At 40.0% G+C, this 18,372-nt stretch overlaps 1 protein-coding gene across 1 annotated transcript in view; it reads left to right on the top strand.

The window, feature by feature from the left end:
• Positions 1-17,757, top strand: part of MCM3AP (minichromosome maintenance complex component 3 associated protein) — a 90,130-nt gene extending 72,373 nt beyond the window's left edge. Inside the window, 5 exon segments of the mRNA XM_077448161.1 lie at positions 291-548; positions 1,542-1,662; positions 5,274-5,423; positions 9,286-9,444; positions 17,365-17,757. Of these exon segments, the coding sequence (XP_077304287.1) occupies positions 291-548; positions 1,542-1,662; positions 5,274-5,423; positions 9,286-9,444; positions 17,365-17,686 (1,010 nt within the window). The 3' untranslated portion in view covers positions 17,687-17,757.
• The last annotated feature ends 615 nt before the right edge of the window (positions 17,758-18,372 follow it).

An 18,372-nucleotide genomic window follows, 5' to 3' on the forward strand; every position in this document is an offset into this window, starting at 1 on the left:
CAATATTGAACCCTACGGACTAAGACTGAGATGCCATTAAAGGTCATGTGCGTAAAGCCAGGCTTCCCAATACTTTTGGTAATATAGTTTGTGTGTGCTTTTTTTTTTGTAAATCTTATCACTGTGCACATACAAAGGAAGGATGGGGTGCATGAAAAAATAAAAAAAAATAAAGCCTGGATATGAACTTAAAATGTAGCAGGGGGAATCAACCCACCAGCATCTAACTATAGTCAAAATATGCTGTAGTTGATTTTCTAACCTTGTTTTTTTTCATCTCTTCCTCATAGCTCCCTGGCATCCTGTGTGTTCCATGATTAAGGGTTATGTATCTCAGATCTCCAAGTCTTCAGAGGCTTTGCCTGTGTTGTACTCTGAAGTACAGATGCTTCTTGGAAGTGTTTGGAACCATTGTCTGGAAAATGGTGAAAGTGAAGGGTCAGACTCTGAGCTATTTGTACGTGAAATCCCTTGGGATGACTTAATAGCTCTTTGCATCAATCACAAGTTGAGAGACTGGAGTCCTCCTTTTAATGAACATGTTAAAGGTATAAGTATATGTGCCCATATTTTCATAGAACGTATATAGACAGTAGTTGGGAGATGCATTTATCTCTCTGTATATTTCTACTTTATCAAATTCTGACTTGACCAGTCACATGTCACAAATTGCAATTACAATCCCCTGTTTTTCGTAGATGAGCAAACTATCGTGAATTTGCCAGGAGTGTCTGTTTTGTGATAAGCTGCTCACTCAAAATATTTCAGTTTGCAATGTCTTGGATGTAGTGGCTGCAGCAGTTTTAATTTTTCAGGCGAAGAACCATTTTCAGCTAGTACAGAAAATGAAAATCTTTTCTTGAAGTCCAGTAAAACAACCCTTTAGCTTTTGGATTATACTGCCATCTACAAGGGGAATTGGAAACTGGAAAACAAACTTTAGGAACCAACTAGTTTTTTAATGCCGTACTGAGAGCATGATCATCAACAGAGGGTGGGACCTGTGTCCCCCAATAGACCCCATAAATTTTTTTTTTTTCCAGTGATTACAGAAGTCCTGTTTTCCTTCTCATTAATTGAGGAACAGTCTTTAAAGCGTTCTAAAGTCTAATAACTTTTTACCTTTAAAGCATTTCTTGCATTAAGGAAGCAATGTCCCAGTACTTGTGCCCCCTCCCTAAACACCTACCTTACCTTACTAAACACTTTACCAATCTAGTGCAGTCTGATGTGCAGCACTGCTGCGTTCTTTTGAAATTGGTGCTTTTAACCTCTCTAGTACTGATGCGGCCACCACATCTAAAGAATTGTGAGCTACAATATATTATGCTTTTGTTTTTGATGAAAGTACTTTCCATCAGAGCCCTCTTGCACAGCTATTTTGCTTTGTGTCCCCTTCCCTTTAAGATCCAAATGTATTTTCAGCATTTCTCATACTAGCATTATATTTTGCTATATTTCCAAGACTATAAAAATAGCTACTGACATTCATATTATTGGTTTGAGTTGTAAATGATCTTTTATTTGCCTTTTTTCCATAGGTTCCATTGAGGACCTTTATGTTTATTTCTTTGAAAAGGATTTGGAAAATTTCAAATTGCCAGAATCATGGCAGAAGGCTTGTCACACTACAGATAAGGATGTACTGTTGCCTAGTGAGAGGTGATTATTCAGTTTTTTGGGGAACCACTGACATTACAGTGATCAGTGTTAAAAATATGCACTGACATTGTACTAATGGCACTGTTAGAGAAAGGGTTAACATCAGGGGTGATCAAAGGATTAAATGTGTTTCTGTGTGGGGGGGATGGGCTGCCTGCATAGCAGGAAGACAAGATCCTGTGTCATCCCCTGTCGGAACGGAGATGTGCCTCGTTTACACAGGCAGATCACCGTTCTGTGTCTGCGGGGAGCGATCTCGGGCGACTGGCAGACATCAAGTCTGCCGGACCCACTGATTGGCTCTACCGCTGGCCCACAGAACCTCATGCACGAACAGACATAAACCTACGGCGATTCGTGCAGCCGAGCCAACCTGCCACAGTATAACTGCGACAGCTGGCCGACAAGAGGTTAAACTCAGGTGGCCAGACCATTTTTTGAAATTTTTTCCATTTGCCTTTTTTATTTTTCCCTTACAGCTTTCAGAGTTTGTGAGAGACCCCCAAACCATATATATTCTGAAAGCACACAACCAGTAGAAATAAAAACAGGTGCTACTGATTGTTTTAGGCACCATGATATTTGTGGCAATGTTTATCAACCAATATTTTCGTTGAAAATACTCATTAGCTGATAAAAACACAGAAAATTTTACAAAATTCCTGATAAATATTTTTAAATCAATACAGGATAAGCTTTCATATTTATCTATTAAATTTTAAATTGCGCCTTTTTGTGAAATGGTGAAAATCGAACATATGCAAAAATGTAAATGTCCAAATTTCTCTTTAATCTAGAGGTTTTCCTTTTTTCTCTTACGCAAGCACATACACTGTAGAATTAAAAATGGGTGCTACTGATTTTTAAGGCCCTGCAATATTTGCGCAAATGTTTATGAAACAATTTTTTTGCAAAAAATACACTAAAATCATTATTAGCAGATATAAACACAGCACATTTTGCAAAATGTCTGTTAAATTCTTACTAAATAATTAAAGCTTAACCTGTGCTGAGTTAATAAATCACAAATATTTGTAAATTTTAAAATTGCGCCTTTTTTGAAATGGTGGAAATGGAACAGAGGCAAAAATGTCTCTAAAATTCTGGAGGTTTTAATTTTTCACTTACAGCTTTCAGAGTTTGTACAGGACCCCCCAAATCATATATTTTCTGAAAGCACATGACCAGTAGAATCAAAAGAAGGTTCTAATTATTTTTAAGGCAACGCAACATATATAAAAATCGCTCTTTTCACTATAAAAAAACACTAAAATCCCTATTCTCAAGTGAATGTTGGTGTTTCAAGCCCTTTGCCATAGGTGTGGGATGCAGGATGTAGATCCTGGTGTTCTGATTCAAATACAAACTGGGCAGGTTTGCCACCAGGTCCGGTGAGTATGGGATTAGTACAGCCTAATCTGTGCCTTTCTCTCTCTCTCTACCCTTCCCCAGAATCTCCCTTACCAACTTCTCAGAATTGAGCTAGAGGGTATTTCATTGATCCATATTGAACCAAATTAGTGCAGAAGAACATGGTACTTGAATTCCTAGCCAATGTTATGTGGGCCCTTCTGGATTGTCCGGGCCTCCTGTCCCGTAGATCTGCGTGCAATCTAGCTTCTAAGTCACTGTCTTTAATGGCATGGCTGTTGAAGCCATTGTCCTGATGCCAAGGGCCTTTTGGATTCAGTCATCTCTACCTTTTTAAAGACCAGGAAGTCAACTTCTTGTAAAGTCTACAATTGCACCTGGAAGGCCTATTTTTTGTGATGTGTGCTGAGAAACTTTTATCCTGTTAAATAGTTTGGGTTGTGTTCTGTGATTTCCTCTATGCCCATCTGAACAAACATCTGGCTTTGAGCACCATCAAGACAAACTTGGCCTTGGCCATTTTGTTTCAGAGATCCTTGGCCTCTCACTCCCTAGTTAAGACCTATGTTCATGGCATGGAAAAAAAGTCTATTTGTGGCCTCAGTAAGAAGGGCATGTCTGCTATTTGGTTTCACAAGAGCATCAGCAAATTATTCTTCTAGTTTATTTTTTAAATTGTTTGATTTACAAAAATAATAAAATAAGCATACATCTCAGATTCTCCATTTTGTACTTTAATATGATGCAGGTGATTTTAGATCAGTGTGTTTCCATTACACACTATTACTCAAACAAATTAAAACTTTACTCTTCCAGTTTCTTTAACACGGTTATATTAAAGTGGTTATAAAGTCTGAAGATTGTTTTCCTTAATGCAGTCTATTCATTAAGGTTAAAAAAAAAAAGCCCCACTACCTGTTCTCCCCATCCCTAAACACTTACCTGTTTGCTTGCCAAAGAAGGCCCTTCGAAATGTGTAGCCATGCCCACTGCTTCGCCCACATGTGTCATCATCTAGGAGATCCCCTGCAACACACACTAAACAAAGCAGATGGTGCCACCATCTAAGTGTATCCGTTTATAAAAAAACTGTTTAAAAAATGGTTAAAAATTCACTCGCAAGAGTGGAAGAGACAGGCTCATCATCAGTCGTCCTCATCAGTCCTGCTCGCTTTCCATCGAGCAGAACTCGATGGAAGGCGGCCAAATGCTGGCAGATGGAAGCAACTGTGTTGTGCAGGAGACATCTAGCTGAGGAGGGATGCAAGGCTTGAACAATATCCACTGTCCTTCCTTTTTTTTTTTAAAGTAATCCTTTACAGTCACTTTAATATTTTTTGCCAGGGAATTGTAGCCAAAAAATACAGGAAAACGAGAGTTTGAGAAAGTTGAATTTTGAACTATTCGCTTCACAGTGGCCAGTGAAAATAAAGCAGAAGTGACAAAATCCTCAAAATTCTGAGTTCTTGGGAGAGAACCATGAACAGATATTCTCTGGTCTCCCTCCCTTCTACCTGGCAACACCCGCCATGTGAGTCACAGGCTTGCAGGTGGGATAGCAAAGGCTTAAAACTTGGGATGAGTGTACTGGGGGTCCATAGAAGAAGTTGGACAGCTGTATAGCTGCCTGATCACTTCCACCTAAAAGCCAACAGTCGGTTTGTTAGATTTACACAGTCCTGGCTGCTGCAGCAAGCAGGAGTGTGTGTAAAACCCCCAATGCCATTGATGTATAACATACATCAGTAGTAGCAAAAGTTAAATGGCATACTGCAAGTAAGGATAAACTCGAGGCGGATTTAAGACACAAAGCTCTGCAATTATTAATGCAACAGTAAATTTGTTAAATGCAAGCAGTGTCAGCACTTGAATTTGACCTGTGCATGTGACAGAGCTATTTAAATCTAACTGGATGGATGTAAATCCAAATGCTTTGGCTCCCTTTTTATATATTTCATCTGTGAATGAATGAATGAATGAATGAAATACTTGTATAGCGCACAATGCGAACTGAATCGCCTCTGTGTATTTGATTGCTTGGAATTCAGTTTTAAAAATTTTAGATTAACACTTTAATATTGTGATTACAAATGGGTGACTGAAAGGGTACCACTGTCCTCTGCCTGGGTATACGCTTTTTCCATAAAAATATCTTTGTAGAATATAGTGATGCAGATGCAAATTGTGTACATACAGTATTTAAATATCTGATCTAACTACTGTGCTATGCTAATTTCTAGTTCATCATGCAGAAGGAAACGTAAACTGCAGCCATCTCAAACGGCACCGTCTTTTCTTACCTGTGAAGAAAATACCCAAAAAGATGTTAAAGACTGGATGTCTCTTCACTCACATCTCAGTCAGTTTCCGCTGGAGGAGGAGAATGAAAGGTAAATGTTTTTTGTAAGCTGTAGTGAAATAATTGGCTGGGTACATCACTGCATCAGCAGATTTCATGTAATAAGAAAGGATAAAGGAAACTTGTACTGAGAGGATTAAGTGGGCTGACCTTCTTACCTCTCATTTCTTTAGGGTACGGATTTAGATGATTCATGCATGTTCTTGGTCAATTACAGAGAAAGTATTAAAGCCAGAGACAGCGAGACAACTAGAAGGCCAACAGTGACCAGGGGTGGCTGCAGACATTTTTTCCAACCCTGAATCTAATGTTCTAATAAAAGCAGTCATACCATAATGAGAAATGCTTGGTCAAAAATGAAATGCTTATTCAAAAAATGAAAGCTGTGTGTGTGTGTGTGTGTGTGTGTGTGTGTGTGTGTGTGTGTGTGTGTGTGTGTGTATGTATGTGTATATATATATATATATATATATATATATATATATATATATATATATATATATATATATATTATATATATACACACACACACACCATTTACAGTGCAATAAGAACACAGACGATTGCTGTCCCACGAATTCAGAATGAACATAGAAATAACGGGGTTTATTTACTAAAGCTGGACAATATAACCACAATGATCCTCAATGAAAGAGCTGAGTGATTATAGAAGTCTGTACAGCCACAAACCAGTGTTGTGAAAACTGGTGGCTGGAAGTTGTAGTTCCATATAGATGAAGGACCAAAACCACTGTTAATGCAAACATATGTTTATTGGTCCAACAAAAAACTTAAAAAGGTTAAAAAAGGCTCCAGTGTAAACAGACTTGACTGTAAGCCGTTGTACACATCGGACCGTGTTGTCGGATAATCCGACTGTGTGTGTGCTCCATCGGACTGTTTCCGTCGGAATATTCGACCGACAAAGTTTTAGAGCTGGGCTATAAAACTTTCCGACAACATGATCCGATCGGACTTTGTCCGATTGTGTGTAGAGGGATCCGCATGCCACGCATGCTCAGATCAAATTCCTAGACCAAAGCTATTGGCTACTAGCCTGAACGTAGTCCCGTCGTAACAAATATGTGTGTATGCAGCACAAGTTTTGGACAAAATCTGTCGGATAAAATCCAACGGATTTTGTTGTCGGAATGTCCGACCATGTGTACAAGGGCTAAGTGTCAATAACATGTTGCTATAATCCCACATAGACATGACTTGGAAGGTTGAAAACCCATATTAATCAAGCAGGTGCTGGAGGGGAGAGAGGAGATGGTCTTCTCAGGTAAAACCACTCGTTCTCCCCAGATGGGGAAATAAAGCAGATGCTGTGTAAAGGATATGGTGAAGAGCCCAATGTGTATGGCTGCGATGGACTGCTGGCACAATGTGGAAAAGCCAGGGAAGTGTTTTGCAATCAAAGATGCATAAAATCAAGGGATGTATTTGGCAGCAAAAGAGGACATAAAACTGTAGAGCAAGAACGTGGGCTCGCCAATTGATCCCAGGACAATCCTGCGGATTCGTTGTGTGAGACACCAGGTGATCGTAACAACGTTCTGTGGCACAATCTCTCAGGCTGTCGTTATGATGTGTTTTAGGCATCGCCCATCTTCAAGTCATTTTTTTATTATTTAAGAAAATAAATCAGAATGTACATAGAAATAATGGGGTTTATTTACTAAAGCTCGAGAGTGCAAAATCAGGCTCACTTCTGCATAGCAACCAATCCGCTTCTAACCTCAGCTTGTTCAGTTAAGATTTGGCAATAAAACATGGAAGCTGATTGGTTTCTGGGCAGAAGTGAGCCTGATTTTTGCACTCCAGCTTTAGTAAATAAACCCCAATATGTCATACAGAGGCAAACAGCCTTACAGATTTGTAAACCATTCAAATCATGTTGGATAGAAAGACAATAGAACATAACAAAAGTGCCCTTGGTAACTATATAGTGTGCATTAGCAAAGTATCTGTCATGATTACAATAATCATATGGAGTATACATCCCAGGATGCTAATGATAAAGAACAGTGTCCTAATGTGTTAAGCTATAAAGAGGAGTAGCAATAATAAAACAAAAAAAGGCTTCTCTTGAATATTTGAATAACAAAAAGCTATGGTTCCCCAAAAAGAAAAAATGCTAATGTATGACTAGTGCACCTTTTAATCGCATTTAAAACATGTTGGTTTAGAAGTGTGTAACCACTAGTAAGTGTCCGGACCAGCAGTGACAACCCCCAGAAATGTCAGAACCTGCAAATGACATTCTTCCGTGAGTGTTGTGGCAAGCAATAACCCCCAGCATCGGTGTTCTGAGAACACACAGCAGTAACAGCAGAGATGAGCAAAACCGTACCACTAAAAACCGTACCACAGGAAAACATGGTACTTGCAAAGGTTCAGTCTTCCATCCTGCTCTTTGGTTGCTGGCTTTAACAACTAAAGGCAGAGGTATGTCTGATGTTCGTTTTTTTTTTTTTTTTTTCTCTTTTATTATGCCTATGCTTCTGAGGACTAGACAGGTGAGTTTGCAGAAGATTTACCATTGGACTTGGAAGTCCTTTTTTGAGTGATGTGAGGCCCAAGTTCACCCTTGGGACACATTGTAGCTTTTCTGCAAATATGAGTAGACAAGTTTTTGATCCGGAGTACCATCAAGGGTCAGAGTTCTCGTTTGGTGGTTCTCTTCCAAAAACTCAGTACCTACAATTCTTTAGTGTGCCTTTTATACAAGATGTCGCACATGTTGGTCCACTAGTCTGCACTCTGTTGGCTCAGTTGAACCTCAATTTGGTACTTTGTGTTACAAAAGTCTCTTTTAAAGCCCATCTGAGATTTTCTTATAGTCTCTTATAGTTCCTAATGAGAAAGGTTGTATTATTGGTTAATATTACTTCAGTTCACAGAAGTTTGTGGCTCTTGACTGTATCTCCAAAAATGAAGAAATAGTGGTCTTATGACCTCCCCCTTTTTTTTTTTTTTTTTTTGTCCTTTTTGCCCAAGGCGTTTTTTTGTACCATCTCAATCAGGATATTTTGTTGCCTTCCTTCTGTCCTAACTTCAGACAGTAGAAGACAGATCTTACTTACATTCAACAATCTGATTTCTATTTCTGCAGCTGGCGTCACTCTCTAGTCCAGAAAGGATTAGAGGTGGAGTGCACTTGGTATCGCTCCGCTGCTAGCTCACTGCACTCTGATGTTCTGGGATGGTGGGCCAACAAGCCCAGATCACAATCATTGGGTTGCCAACCCCAGGCATGTGTTTCCCTGGTTTGAGGTCACTGGCCAGATCAGAGTGCTCTGCAGTCCATGGGTTGAGCACCCCTTGCTTTATTTTGCCCTTTTTTACCCTGTCATGTTACTGACCTGTTGCCAATTAACCTAGTTAGTTGCAGAATAATCTTGCAGCTCTTCCTTGTTAGTACCACAGACTTTTTCAGCAACTTTTGAGACCTGTTGCTGCCATTCATTTCAAAATTACTTTTTTTTTTCTTAAAATGGTAAATTTTCTCAGTTTAAATCTTTAATATGTTTTCTATTTCCTTTTGGGAATAAACTATGGGTTTATTAGATTTACATATTATTGCATTCTGTTTCTATAAGTAGCTTCCCAACTTTTTTTTGCAAATCGAGATTTACATCACAGGACACCGGGATTCCACTCTCTTCCAATATTCTTTGCTTGCGACAGAAACGCAGAGTGTGCCTTGCTGGATGGGTATTGTCTGGAAGGGGATTACTGTCCCTGTCCTGTCCCCCCTTTTTTTCCCCACTGTTAAATCACTTGAAATTGGCAGCATAACCATATCATAATCTCCAAGAAAAGGATTTGCATGTAAACCAAAAATCCAATTTTTGTTACACTAAGCTGTTGTATTTTGCTGTCTGCAGTTCTTCAAGCAAAAAAAGGACAGTGTTCGTGCCATCTCAGCCTTTGGAGTCTTCCATTGTGGCACATATGGAAAATGCACAGAAGGATTTAGACCATCTGAAGTCTCTTCAGTCACAACTGAACCATGCCTTGTTGGCAGAGAAACAGGAATCTGAAAAGTAAGGTTTTGTTATATTGTAACTGTTTTTGTTTTTGCTTGTATCCAACAGAGAACCAGCTTTCAACTGCATTGGCTGTGCAGGTATGAAACACTATGGCTTGTAGTAAATAGAGTAGGGCTGTTACTGATTAAAAAAAAAAAAAAAAACAATTAATCGAACACGAAAATTTTAATCGACTAATTTTGATTAATTATAACGCACATACAGATCCAACTACTTTTAGCTGATCTCCTTGCATTGCAGCTCTGCATTAGTCAGTGGTAAATGTGGTATATACAATCACCCGACACTAGTTAGTTTCCACAATCCATGACTTAACGTCACAGTTCACACAAATACGTTTTAAATTCAAACTGTAGCACTGATGTAAGTAATTTTTTTTTCCCACAGTACTGTGACAATCCCTCCACCTCTGGTCTAACTTATCACTCACCTTTGGCATGGACCCCTGTGCAAACAGGTGGTCATGCAAGCGGGTATCAAAAGGGTTAACACGGACGATAAACTTCTCTCGCGTCTCCTTAGATCTCAGCAAGGACGCCAGGTTATGGGTAGAAAGAAAAGATCTAAGTGCTCACCGCTTAAGTATAATATTAAATTTGTGTTCAAACACAAACTACTCACATAAAGATGATAAAAACACAGCATGTAAAGCCGACAATCATGTTGGTTCCGTAGGGCAGCAGTGGGTGATGTCATGCGTAGCTCCCCCCACCCCCATACGCGTTACGTTCAATGAGAACTTCAACATCACCGGACTCCTCCCCCTTCTCTTCGTTAGCAGACGGAGGCACTTGGGGAAGGCGGGAGGAGTCCACTGACATCACTGGATCTCTGACGGAACTCCCTGAAGACCTGGAAGCCAGCGGAGAGGTGAGTACCGATCAAAAGAATTTTGACCGATCAAAAAAATGTATCTATCAATCGAGGAATTAATCTTTAATTTCCACAGCCCTAAAATAGAGGTCCCTTTTTATCAGATCAGGACATCGTATCTCCTTTCTTCCTGTAGAGCACAATGCCTGCCCTGTACTAATAATATAGTCCCATACTAGCTAATAATATAGTCCCATACCTGTTGGGAACAAAGTTATGTTTTAAAAGATGTCTGAGGCCAGCCATATAATATTTTTGTTTGTTTTTTTGTTCAAACAGATTAACCCCCCTGGTGGTGTTCCCGAGTCTGGCTCGGGGTGGAAGTTTTGTACCAAAAGTGGTAACCCCGAGCCAGACTCGGGACCGCATTGCTGTATGCAGGAGGAGGTTTACTTACCTTCTCCCTTGGATCCAGCGATGTCCCCGCGCTGTACGAGCGGCTCGACTTCCGCTCGATTCATCACAGAGCCGATCTCCTTTCCCTGCGAGCATTGTGAGGCACGGGGACGGAGATCGGCGCCAAATTCAAAAAGTGAAACACACATATTACATACAGTATAATGTAATCTTACAGATTGCTGTATGTAATAATTTCACATCCCCTTTTTCCCTAGTGGTCTGCCCAGTGTCCTGCATGCAGTTTTATATTATAAAAACTATTCTTTATGCCTGAAAACTGGAGATTGTCCATAGCAACCAAAACTGTCCCTTTACATCAAAATTGATTTTAGACCAGCTAGAAAACAGCGATAATAAATTAGAATCACTCGCAGAATTGAGGGATATCGATTTGTGGGGAGATCTGTGATCAAATATTGAAAAGTAATGACAGTGGCAATTCTGCAACTGAGCAAATTTCTGTTTTAGATTTTATTACATTATTGAATAATTTTTATTATTGTTATATTATTAATTGGTATAATTTATAGTTATTTATTATATTATAATTTATGATTTCATTTTTCAAACTTTATCATACCGGGGATGTCTGCTAGACTCTGGTTTGGACAGATTTAAGTGAGTTATTCCTAAGAATTACAGGACTACAATATAAAACGCCAATTTTTCATGCAAAATAATTGTACCGCTTTTAACACCTAAAATCCGAAATAATCATACCGCCAGGGAGGTTAAACAAACAAAAAAAAAAAAAAGCCAATTTCCCCATCCACACATTCAATATGGGTGGGGAAATCTTTCCCGCTAAACTATTGTATTTTGCCAGTGGAGAGCCTTCCCTGTTAGCAAAATACAGTGGTCAAGGTTGCTGCTTATAGTCGGCAGCACTGATCGTGGGGATAAAACACAACTTGAGTCTAAATTTGGCCAATCCCCAGTGAACTCATTTCAATTCCATGTATGGCCGGCTTAAAGAGGGATTCCACCAAAAAAAAAAATATTAAAAGCCAGCAGCTATAAATACTACAGCTGCTGACTTTTAATAAATGGACACTCACCTGTCCCGGGTTCCAGCGATGCCGCCACCATTCTAGGTGAGGGAATCAGGAAGTGAAGCGAATCGGCTTCACTTCCCGGTTCCCTACTGCGCATGCGTGAGTTGCGCCGCGCAATAGGAAATCTTCGCGCTGTCACTGGGACCCGTGTGTGTCCCAGCAGACAGTGCGGCAGGGCAGGAAATGGCGTAGACTCCCACGGGTGTCTATGCCCGGAAGTGGGTGTAAATACCTTTCTTTGACAGGTATCTCCACCCCCCTCCCCCCTGAAAGGTGTCAATTGTGACACCGGAGGGGGGGAGGGATCCGATCAGTGGAGCTTCCACTTTAGGGTGGAATCCCGCTTTAAGGCAAAATGTTTTATTAAAGTAGACATGTAATTTATGCGCTTTTTCTTTTACTGCACATCCTTCACAGATGAAAACAAAAGTGCAAACAAAGGACAATGATATGGCTGCTCATGCAATGCTAGGGACCATAGCAATTGCAGAGAGTGCGAAGTTGTGAAGGTTTCATTGTTTCTGGGAAAAAAAAAAATTTATTTTTAAAAAATTTTTGGGGTGAAAGGGAGCCAAGAGCTTCACTTACTAGCCAGATATGAAAATACGAAATAGTCATATTAAATATACTTTATACCTAAAATATATAAATAAAACTTTTAGTGGTACTTTTCAGTTCTGGCCATAATAAAGAAAATAAACCAAACCACAAAACTATTCTATTTGGTATTTCCTTCTGTACACTACTGTGCAAAAGTTTTAGCAAGGTGTGAAAAAATGCTGTCCATTAAGAATGCTTTCACAAATGTAAGTGTTCATAACCGTTAACAAAATGGAAAGTAAATGAACAAAAGAGAAATCCAAATTAAATCAATATTTGGTGTGACCCCCACCTTTCCCTTCAAAAGAGCATCAATTGTTCTAGGTACACTTGCACACAGTTTTTGAGGGAACTCGGCAGGTAAGTTGTTCCAAACGTCTTGTGGAACGAACCACAGATCTTCTGTGGATGTAGGCTATCTCCGATCTTTCTGTCTTTTCATGTAATCCCAGACAGACTCTATTTTGAGGGCAGGGCTCTATGGGGGCCAAACCATCACTTCCAGGACTCCTTGTTCTTTATTATGCTGAATATAGTTCTTAATGATATTGGCTGTGTCTCAAACCAGCGTGCTGAAAATTATATAAAACCAGACCTATTTGCACACTACTCAGCACGATATTAGCTGTGTGTTTGAGGTCATTCTGCTGCAGAATAAATTTGGGGCCAAGCACATGGCTTCCTGATGTATGGCATGATGGATAAGTATCTGCCTGTACTTCTCAGAATTGAGCACACCATTGATCCTGACCCAATCTCCAACTCCTTTTGCAGAAATGCAGTCGCAAACTTGCAGGGTGTCAGAAACCATGAATCAGACTGAGACAGAAGTACAATTAAATCACACTTGTTTGTTAATAAAAATAAAAAGGTAAATAGAAAAAGCGTAGTCAAGCCTAGCCAGAGTCCAGTAACCATAGTAGTCAGCCAGGTCAGAAGTCAGGGATCCAAGTAGAGCAACAGCAAGCAGGATAAGGAGCCAGAAGGGATGTCAGCAAGCCAGTCTTTAAACAAACCGCAGGAGATGGTTTCTTGTGATGTGACCAAGGCGAAGGCAGAGGGGAAGTGAGCTGGATGGCTTTAAGTAGGCAGGTCAGACGAGCATCATCAGGAACAGCTGGGAAATGTGGAGAGAGAAGAGAGCTGGCAATTAGCTGACAGCTGAGCAGCCAGCCCAGAGAAGGAAGGGCTAAGCCCAGCCCTGACACAGGGAACCTCCATCACGCTTCATTATTGACTGCAGACACACATTATTGTACCGCACTGCAGCCCTTCGGTGAACAAAACTGCCTCCTGATAAAGCCAAATATTTCAAATTTTGACTCATCAGTCCAGTGCACCTGCTGTCGTGTGTGTGTGTGAGAGTGTGAGAGTGTGAGGTGTTTTTTTTTTTTTGTTTTGTTTTCTGTGCCCCAATTTTTATGTTTGTGTATGGTTGTTCCATGTCAGAGATATGACTTTTTGGCTGTAATTCGGGAGGGACCCTATTCTAAGACCTGATTCACATCTATGCATTTTTCGTGCTTTTTGCATTTTTCAGATTTGCACTACAGAACGTGTTTCATAGGAAACCATGTTAAATGGACTGTAGTGCAAAATGCAAAAAGCACTAAAAATGCATAGGTGTGAATCCAGCCTAAAGGAGATTACTAAAGGGATTGTAAAGTCATTTATTATTTTTTTTAAAATAACAAACATGTTATACTTACCTCCACTGTGCAGCTCATTTTGCACAGAGTGGCCCCGAACCTGATCTTCTGGGGTCCCTTGGCGGCTGTCTCTGCTTCTTCCCGCAGGTACTTCTCATGTTAATGCTCGCTCCCATGATGCAGCCGGCGGCTATAGCCGCTCGCTGTATCACACGGCCCCGCCCCCAGGCACGCCGCGTCATTGGATGTGATTGACAGCAGCGCGAGCCAATGGCTACGCTGCCTTCAATCCATCCACTCCAGCCAATCAGAGATCGGGCTGAGTGGTGAAGAGGACGGTGGGGGTGAGCGCGGGACTTTCGAGGGGTGAGGTTAGTAAAACGGGGGGCTGGGGGCGCCGGCACTGTGAGATGTTTTTTCACCTTAATGCATGGAATGCATTAAGGTGAAAAAACATTTACCTTTACAACTCCTTTTAAGGCACATTTTCATCTATTTGTGCATGCTGGTGGAGGCTCACAAGTGTTGATTTGGTTTCATCACACCTGGTGGAATACACTTGTTGATAATGCTGGTATTGCATAAAGTTCTGGTGAGGGCATATGTGAATGTCAACTGTTCACTGACTTCTTATTTGTATACCTGGCAGGGACTCAATCCTCACTTAGAACTGTCACTTTTAGCCACTTCGCGCCCAGGCTAATTCTGACATTTCTCTCCTACATGTAAAATTCCTAATTTTTTTGCTAGAAAATTACATAGAACCCCCAAACATTATATATGTTTTTTTAGCAAAGACCCTAGAGAATACAATGGCGCTCGTTGCAACTTTTTATCTCACACGGTATTTGCGCAGCAATTTTTCGAACATGTTTTTTTCAGGAAAAAAAACAGTTTCATGCTTAAAAAAAAAAAACTGTAAAGTTAGCCCAATTTTTTTGCATAATGTGAAAGGGGAGGATACGCCGAGTAAATTGATACCCAACATGTCACGCTTCCAAATTGCACGCACTCGTGGAATAGCGCCAAACTTTGGTATTTAAAAATCCCCATAGGCGACGCTTTAAATTTTTTTACTGGTTACATGTTTTGGGTTACAGAGGAGTTCTAGAGCTAGAATTATTGCTCTCGCTCTAACGTTCGCGGCGATACCTCACATGTGTGGTTTGAACACAGTTTTCATATGTGGGCGGGACTTGCGTATGCGCTCGCTTCTGTGTACGAGCTCATGGGGACAGGGGCGCTTTACTTTTTTTTTTTTTTTTATTGTTAGTTTTATTTTTATTTTTTTAGTTTGACACTTAAAAGTCATCAATTTTTTTTTTATTATTCCTATTACAAGGAATGTAAACATCCCTTGTAATAGGAATATGGCATGATCGGACATATTTACAGTGAGATATGGGGTCAATAAGAACCCATATCTCACCTCTAGGCTGGGAAGAATAAAATAAAAAAAAATAAAAAACGATCCTGGTTTCCTAGCCAGATCGGCGCCGTTAATTTGAATACAGAGGCCGGGCGTAATGTCATAACATCACGCCCGGCCTCCGAACGATCATGGAGACTCCGGGGACGATCTGGTCCACCGGAAATCTCTATGGTAACTTGCTGGGGCCGGCGGATCCTGTGACCGACTCACCGATGGAAGCGGTGAGTCGGTACAAGCACCGGAGGGCGGCGGGAGGGGGGGGTGTCCCCTCCCGCCGCCCGTAAGAACGATCAAGCGGCGGAACAGCCGCTATGATCGTTCTTATGGTGCAGGGAATCGCCGGCTGAAAACTGCAATATCTGAATGATGTCTTTGGCCTCAGGCATCATTCAGATATAACCACCAAAAGCCCATGACGTCAATAGACGTAGTATGGGCGCCAAGTGGTTAACCATCATATTGGGATAGCTTACGATTTGGAATGTAAGTAATCATCATGTTTCATCTACTTGATTACATTTCCTTGGCTGACCACTGTGTCTACAGTCCTCAACATTGCTTGTTTCTTTGTGCTGCTTCAAAACCGTTTAAACAGCACATCTTGAAATATTTGGCTGGGAGAGACCTTGCTTGTTGCTTTGCTCAGTCTTGTCATTTTGTATGACCTATGATATGAAACTGTCTTCCACAACCTCACTGTAGCAGCAGAGTTTGACTGTTCCCCACCCTCTTTAAATCCTCCTACACAGCTGTTTCTGTTTCAGTTAATGACTGTTTTCAACCTACATATGAAATTAGAATAAAAAAGACAAATGAAGTGGGGGCAAGTAGGGTTTTTTGCTACTGTCACTAGACATTATAACAGCTTTGTTTAAAAATAGTTTATTTACCATTGGGATTAAAACTTATATACATTAAAATTTACATAAGTCCCTCTGAAATGGTCAATACACCTCTAATATGAGGTTATTCAAACCTAAGCATAACTCCAAGAGTCGTATGGACATTAGAATAGTATATATTTTTTAATCACAATGTTAAAAAACGTTTTTAGCAAAGCTGTCGTAATATCTTGTGACGGTACCAAAGAAGCCTACTTGCCCCACCCCTTTTGTCTTTTATTTTTTTCTAATTCATGTAGCTTTTACTATACATTTTTCTGAGCAGCCATTGACGATCAGTAGCAACGGCTTGGTATAATTGGTTAATTATACACCTGACTGTAATCCTACAAAATCCCTGATTTTGTGTACAAAGTGCGTCAGTGTAAAGCCTCATACACACGATCGGACTTTGTACAAACTTTCCTGTGGACTTTTGTACACATAGTCCACAAGTTTGTATTGCATACACACGATCTGACTTTTTAAGCAACAAACATGAACGTAGTGACGTTTCAACATACTGACGACACTTCAAAAGAGGACGTTCAATTACTCCAGCGCCACCTTTGGTCAACTTCTGTATTGTCTGATCTTTTGCATTGGTTCCGAGCGTACACACAATCGGACTTTGCTCCATCTGTCTTATGTTGTCAAAAAGTTTGTCCATTAGCACAACCAACAAAAGTCAGATGAAAACGGAAAAAGTTTGTTTGATAGAGCATACACACGGTTGGATGTTGCTCCAAAACAGCTAATTTTGCATGTTTGTTGTCAAAAAGTCCGATCGTGTGTATGGACCTTAAGAATTGATGCTGGTTTGAAGCCAAAGGGTGCTCACACCAAATATCGATTTCGGTTTTTCTTCTGTTCGCTTATTTTTGCATCCTGTAAACTGCTAAAAATAAATGATTTAAAATATCAATTTTTGAAAGCATTCTTCACACAGTACTGTGCAGATTTTGCTGTCTAGGAAATGATCATGGTAATCGATAAGCTTTTAACATTGTGCTATCTGTTTTCAGATTCAATGAAAAGCTACAACACCTGCTTGAAGAAGAACCTCTAGATATATCCCTTAACCTTCCTCTGTATCTTCCCAACACATCTTTACAAGGGGCTCTAGAAAATGCTATAGTAGTTCGTTCTCAGCATAAGCCTTCAACAGACAGGACCCTGCATTCCAATTCCCAACCACTGAGTGATGTACATTCTCACTCATCTCTAAGAGATCTCATGAACAGCTTGCACACAAGCATAAGAAGGTATAAAGATGAAGATATCGCTTTCAATTTGCACATGAGCAACCTGCTTGATGTGGCAGAGCTAAGCAGCTCTCCAAATTAAAACCAACATGTCGTAGAGAAAATGAATTAACCAATGTTTAGTGTTTTTCATAATAAAAAAACAAAAACTTACGGTATGTCTGTAAATATCCTGTGTCATTTATTAAATGTAAAAGCTTTGTTTGCATATAGTAAATACATAAACAAAACCAGCAATAGTTTAAAACCTTGGGCATCAAAGATAATTTTTTTGGTATTTAATTTCTTGTGTCCGAATTAAAATGTATGTATGTATTTTGTTTAAAAATAAATAAAAATAAATACTGCAGTTTGACTAAAAAAGCTCTCATGAAATTAAGGTCTCATGCACATAGGAAGTTTTGAAAATGGCAGCTCCACAGCAGCGCAAAAACACCCATTTTCTTGCCTTTAGCCTCATTTTTACACGTGTTGTGTGATTTCCTGTGTTTCTTTTTTATCGTTTTTGGTCGTTTTTTCATTAAAACACCCTCTGTAATGTACAAGCGCCTAAAAATGCCAAATGTGGTTTACAGCTTGTTACAGCGTTTTTTTTGTTTTTACTGCTGGACGCACAGGTTGTCGTGTGTGTGTGTGTGTGGAGGGTCGTTTAGAGGCAGTTAAAAAAAAAAAAAAAAAGACGCCCCTAACAGCAGCTGGAAAAACGTCCTGTGTTCATGAGCCCTTAGGCCAAATGCACACTGGATGTTTTTGGCAGACATTTTTTTT

This window comes from Lithobates pipiens, unplaced genomic scaffold (genome assembly GCF_037356315.1).
Source record: "Lithobates pipiens isolate NorthernLeopardFrog02 unplaced genomic scaffold, aLitPip1_a1.2 Scaffold_22, whole genome shotgun sequence".
NCBI classification, from domain to species: Eukaryota; Metazoa; Chordata; class Amphibia; order Anura; family Ranidae; genus Lithobates; species Lithobates pipiens.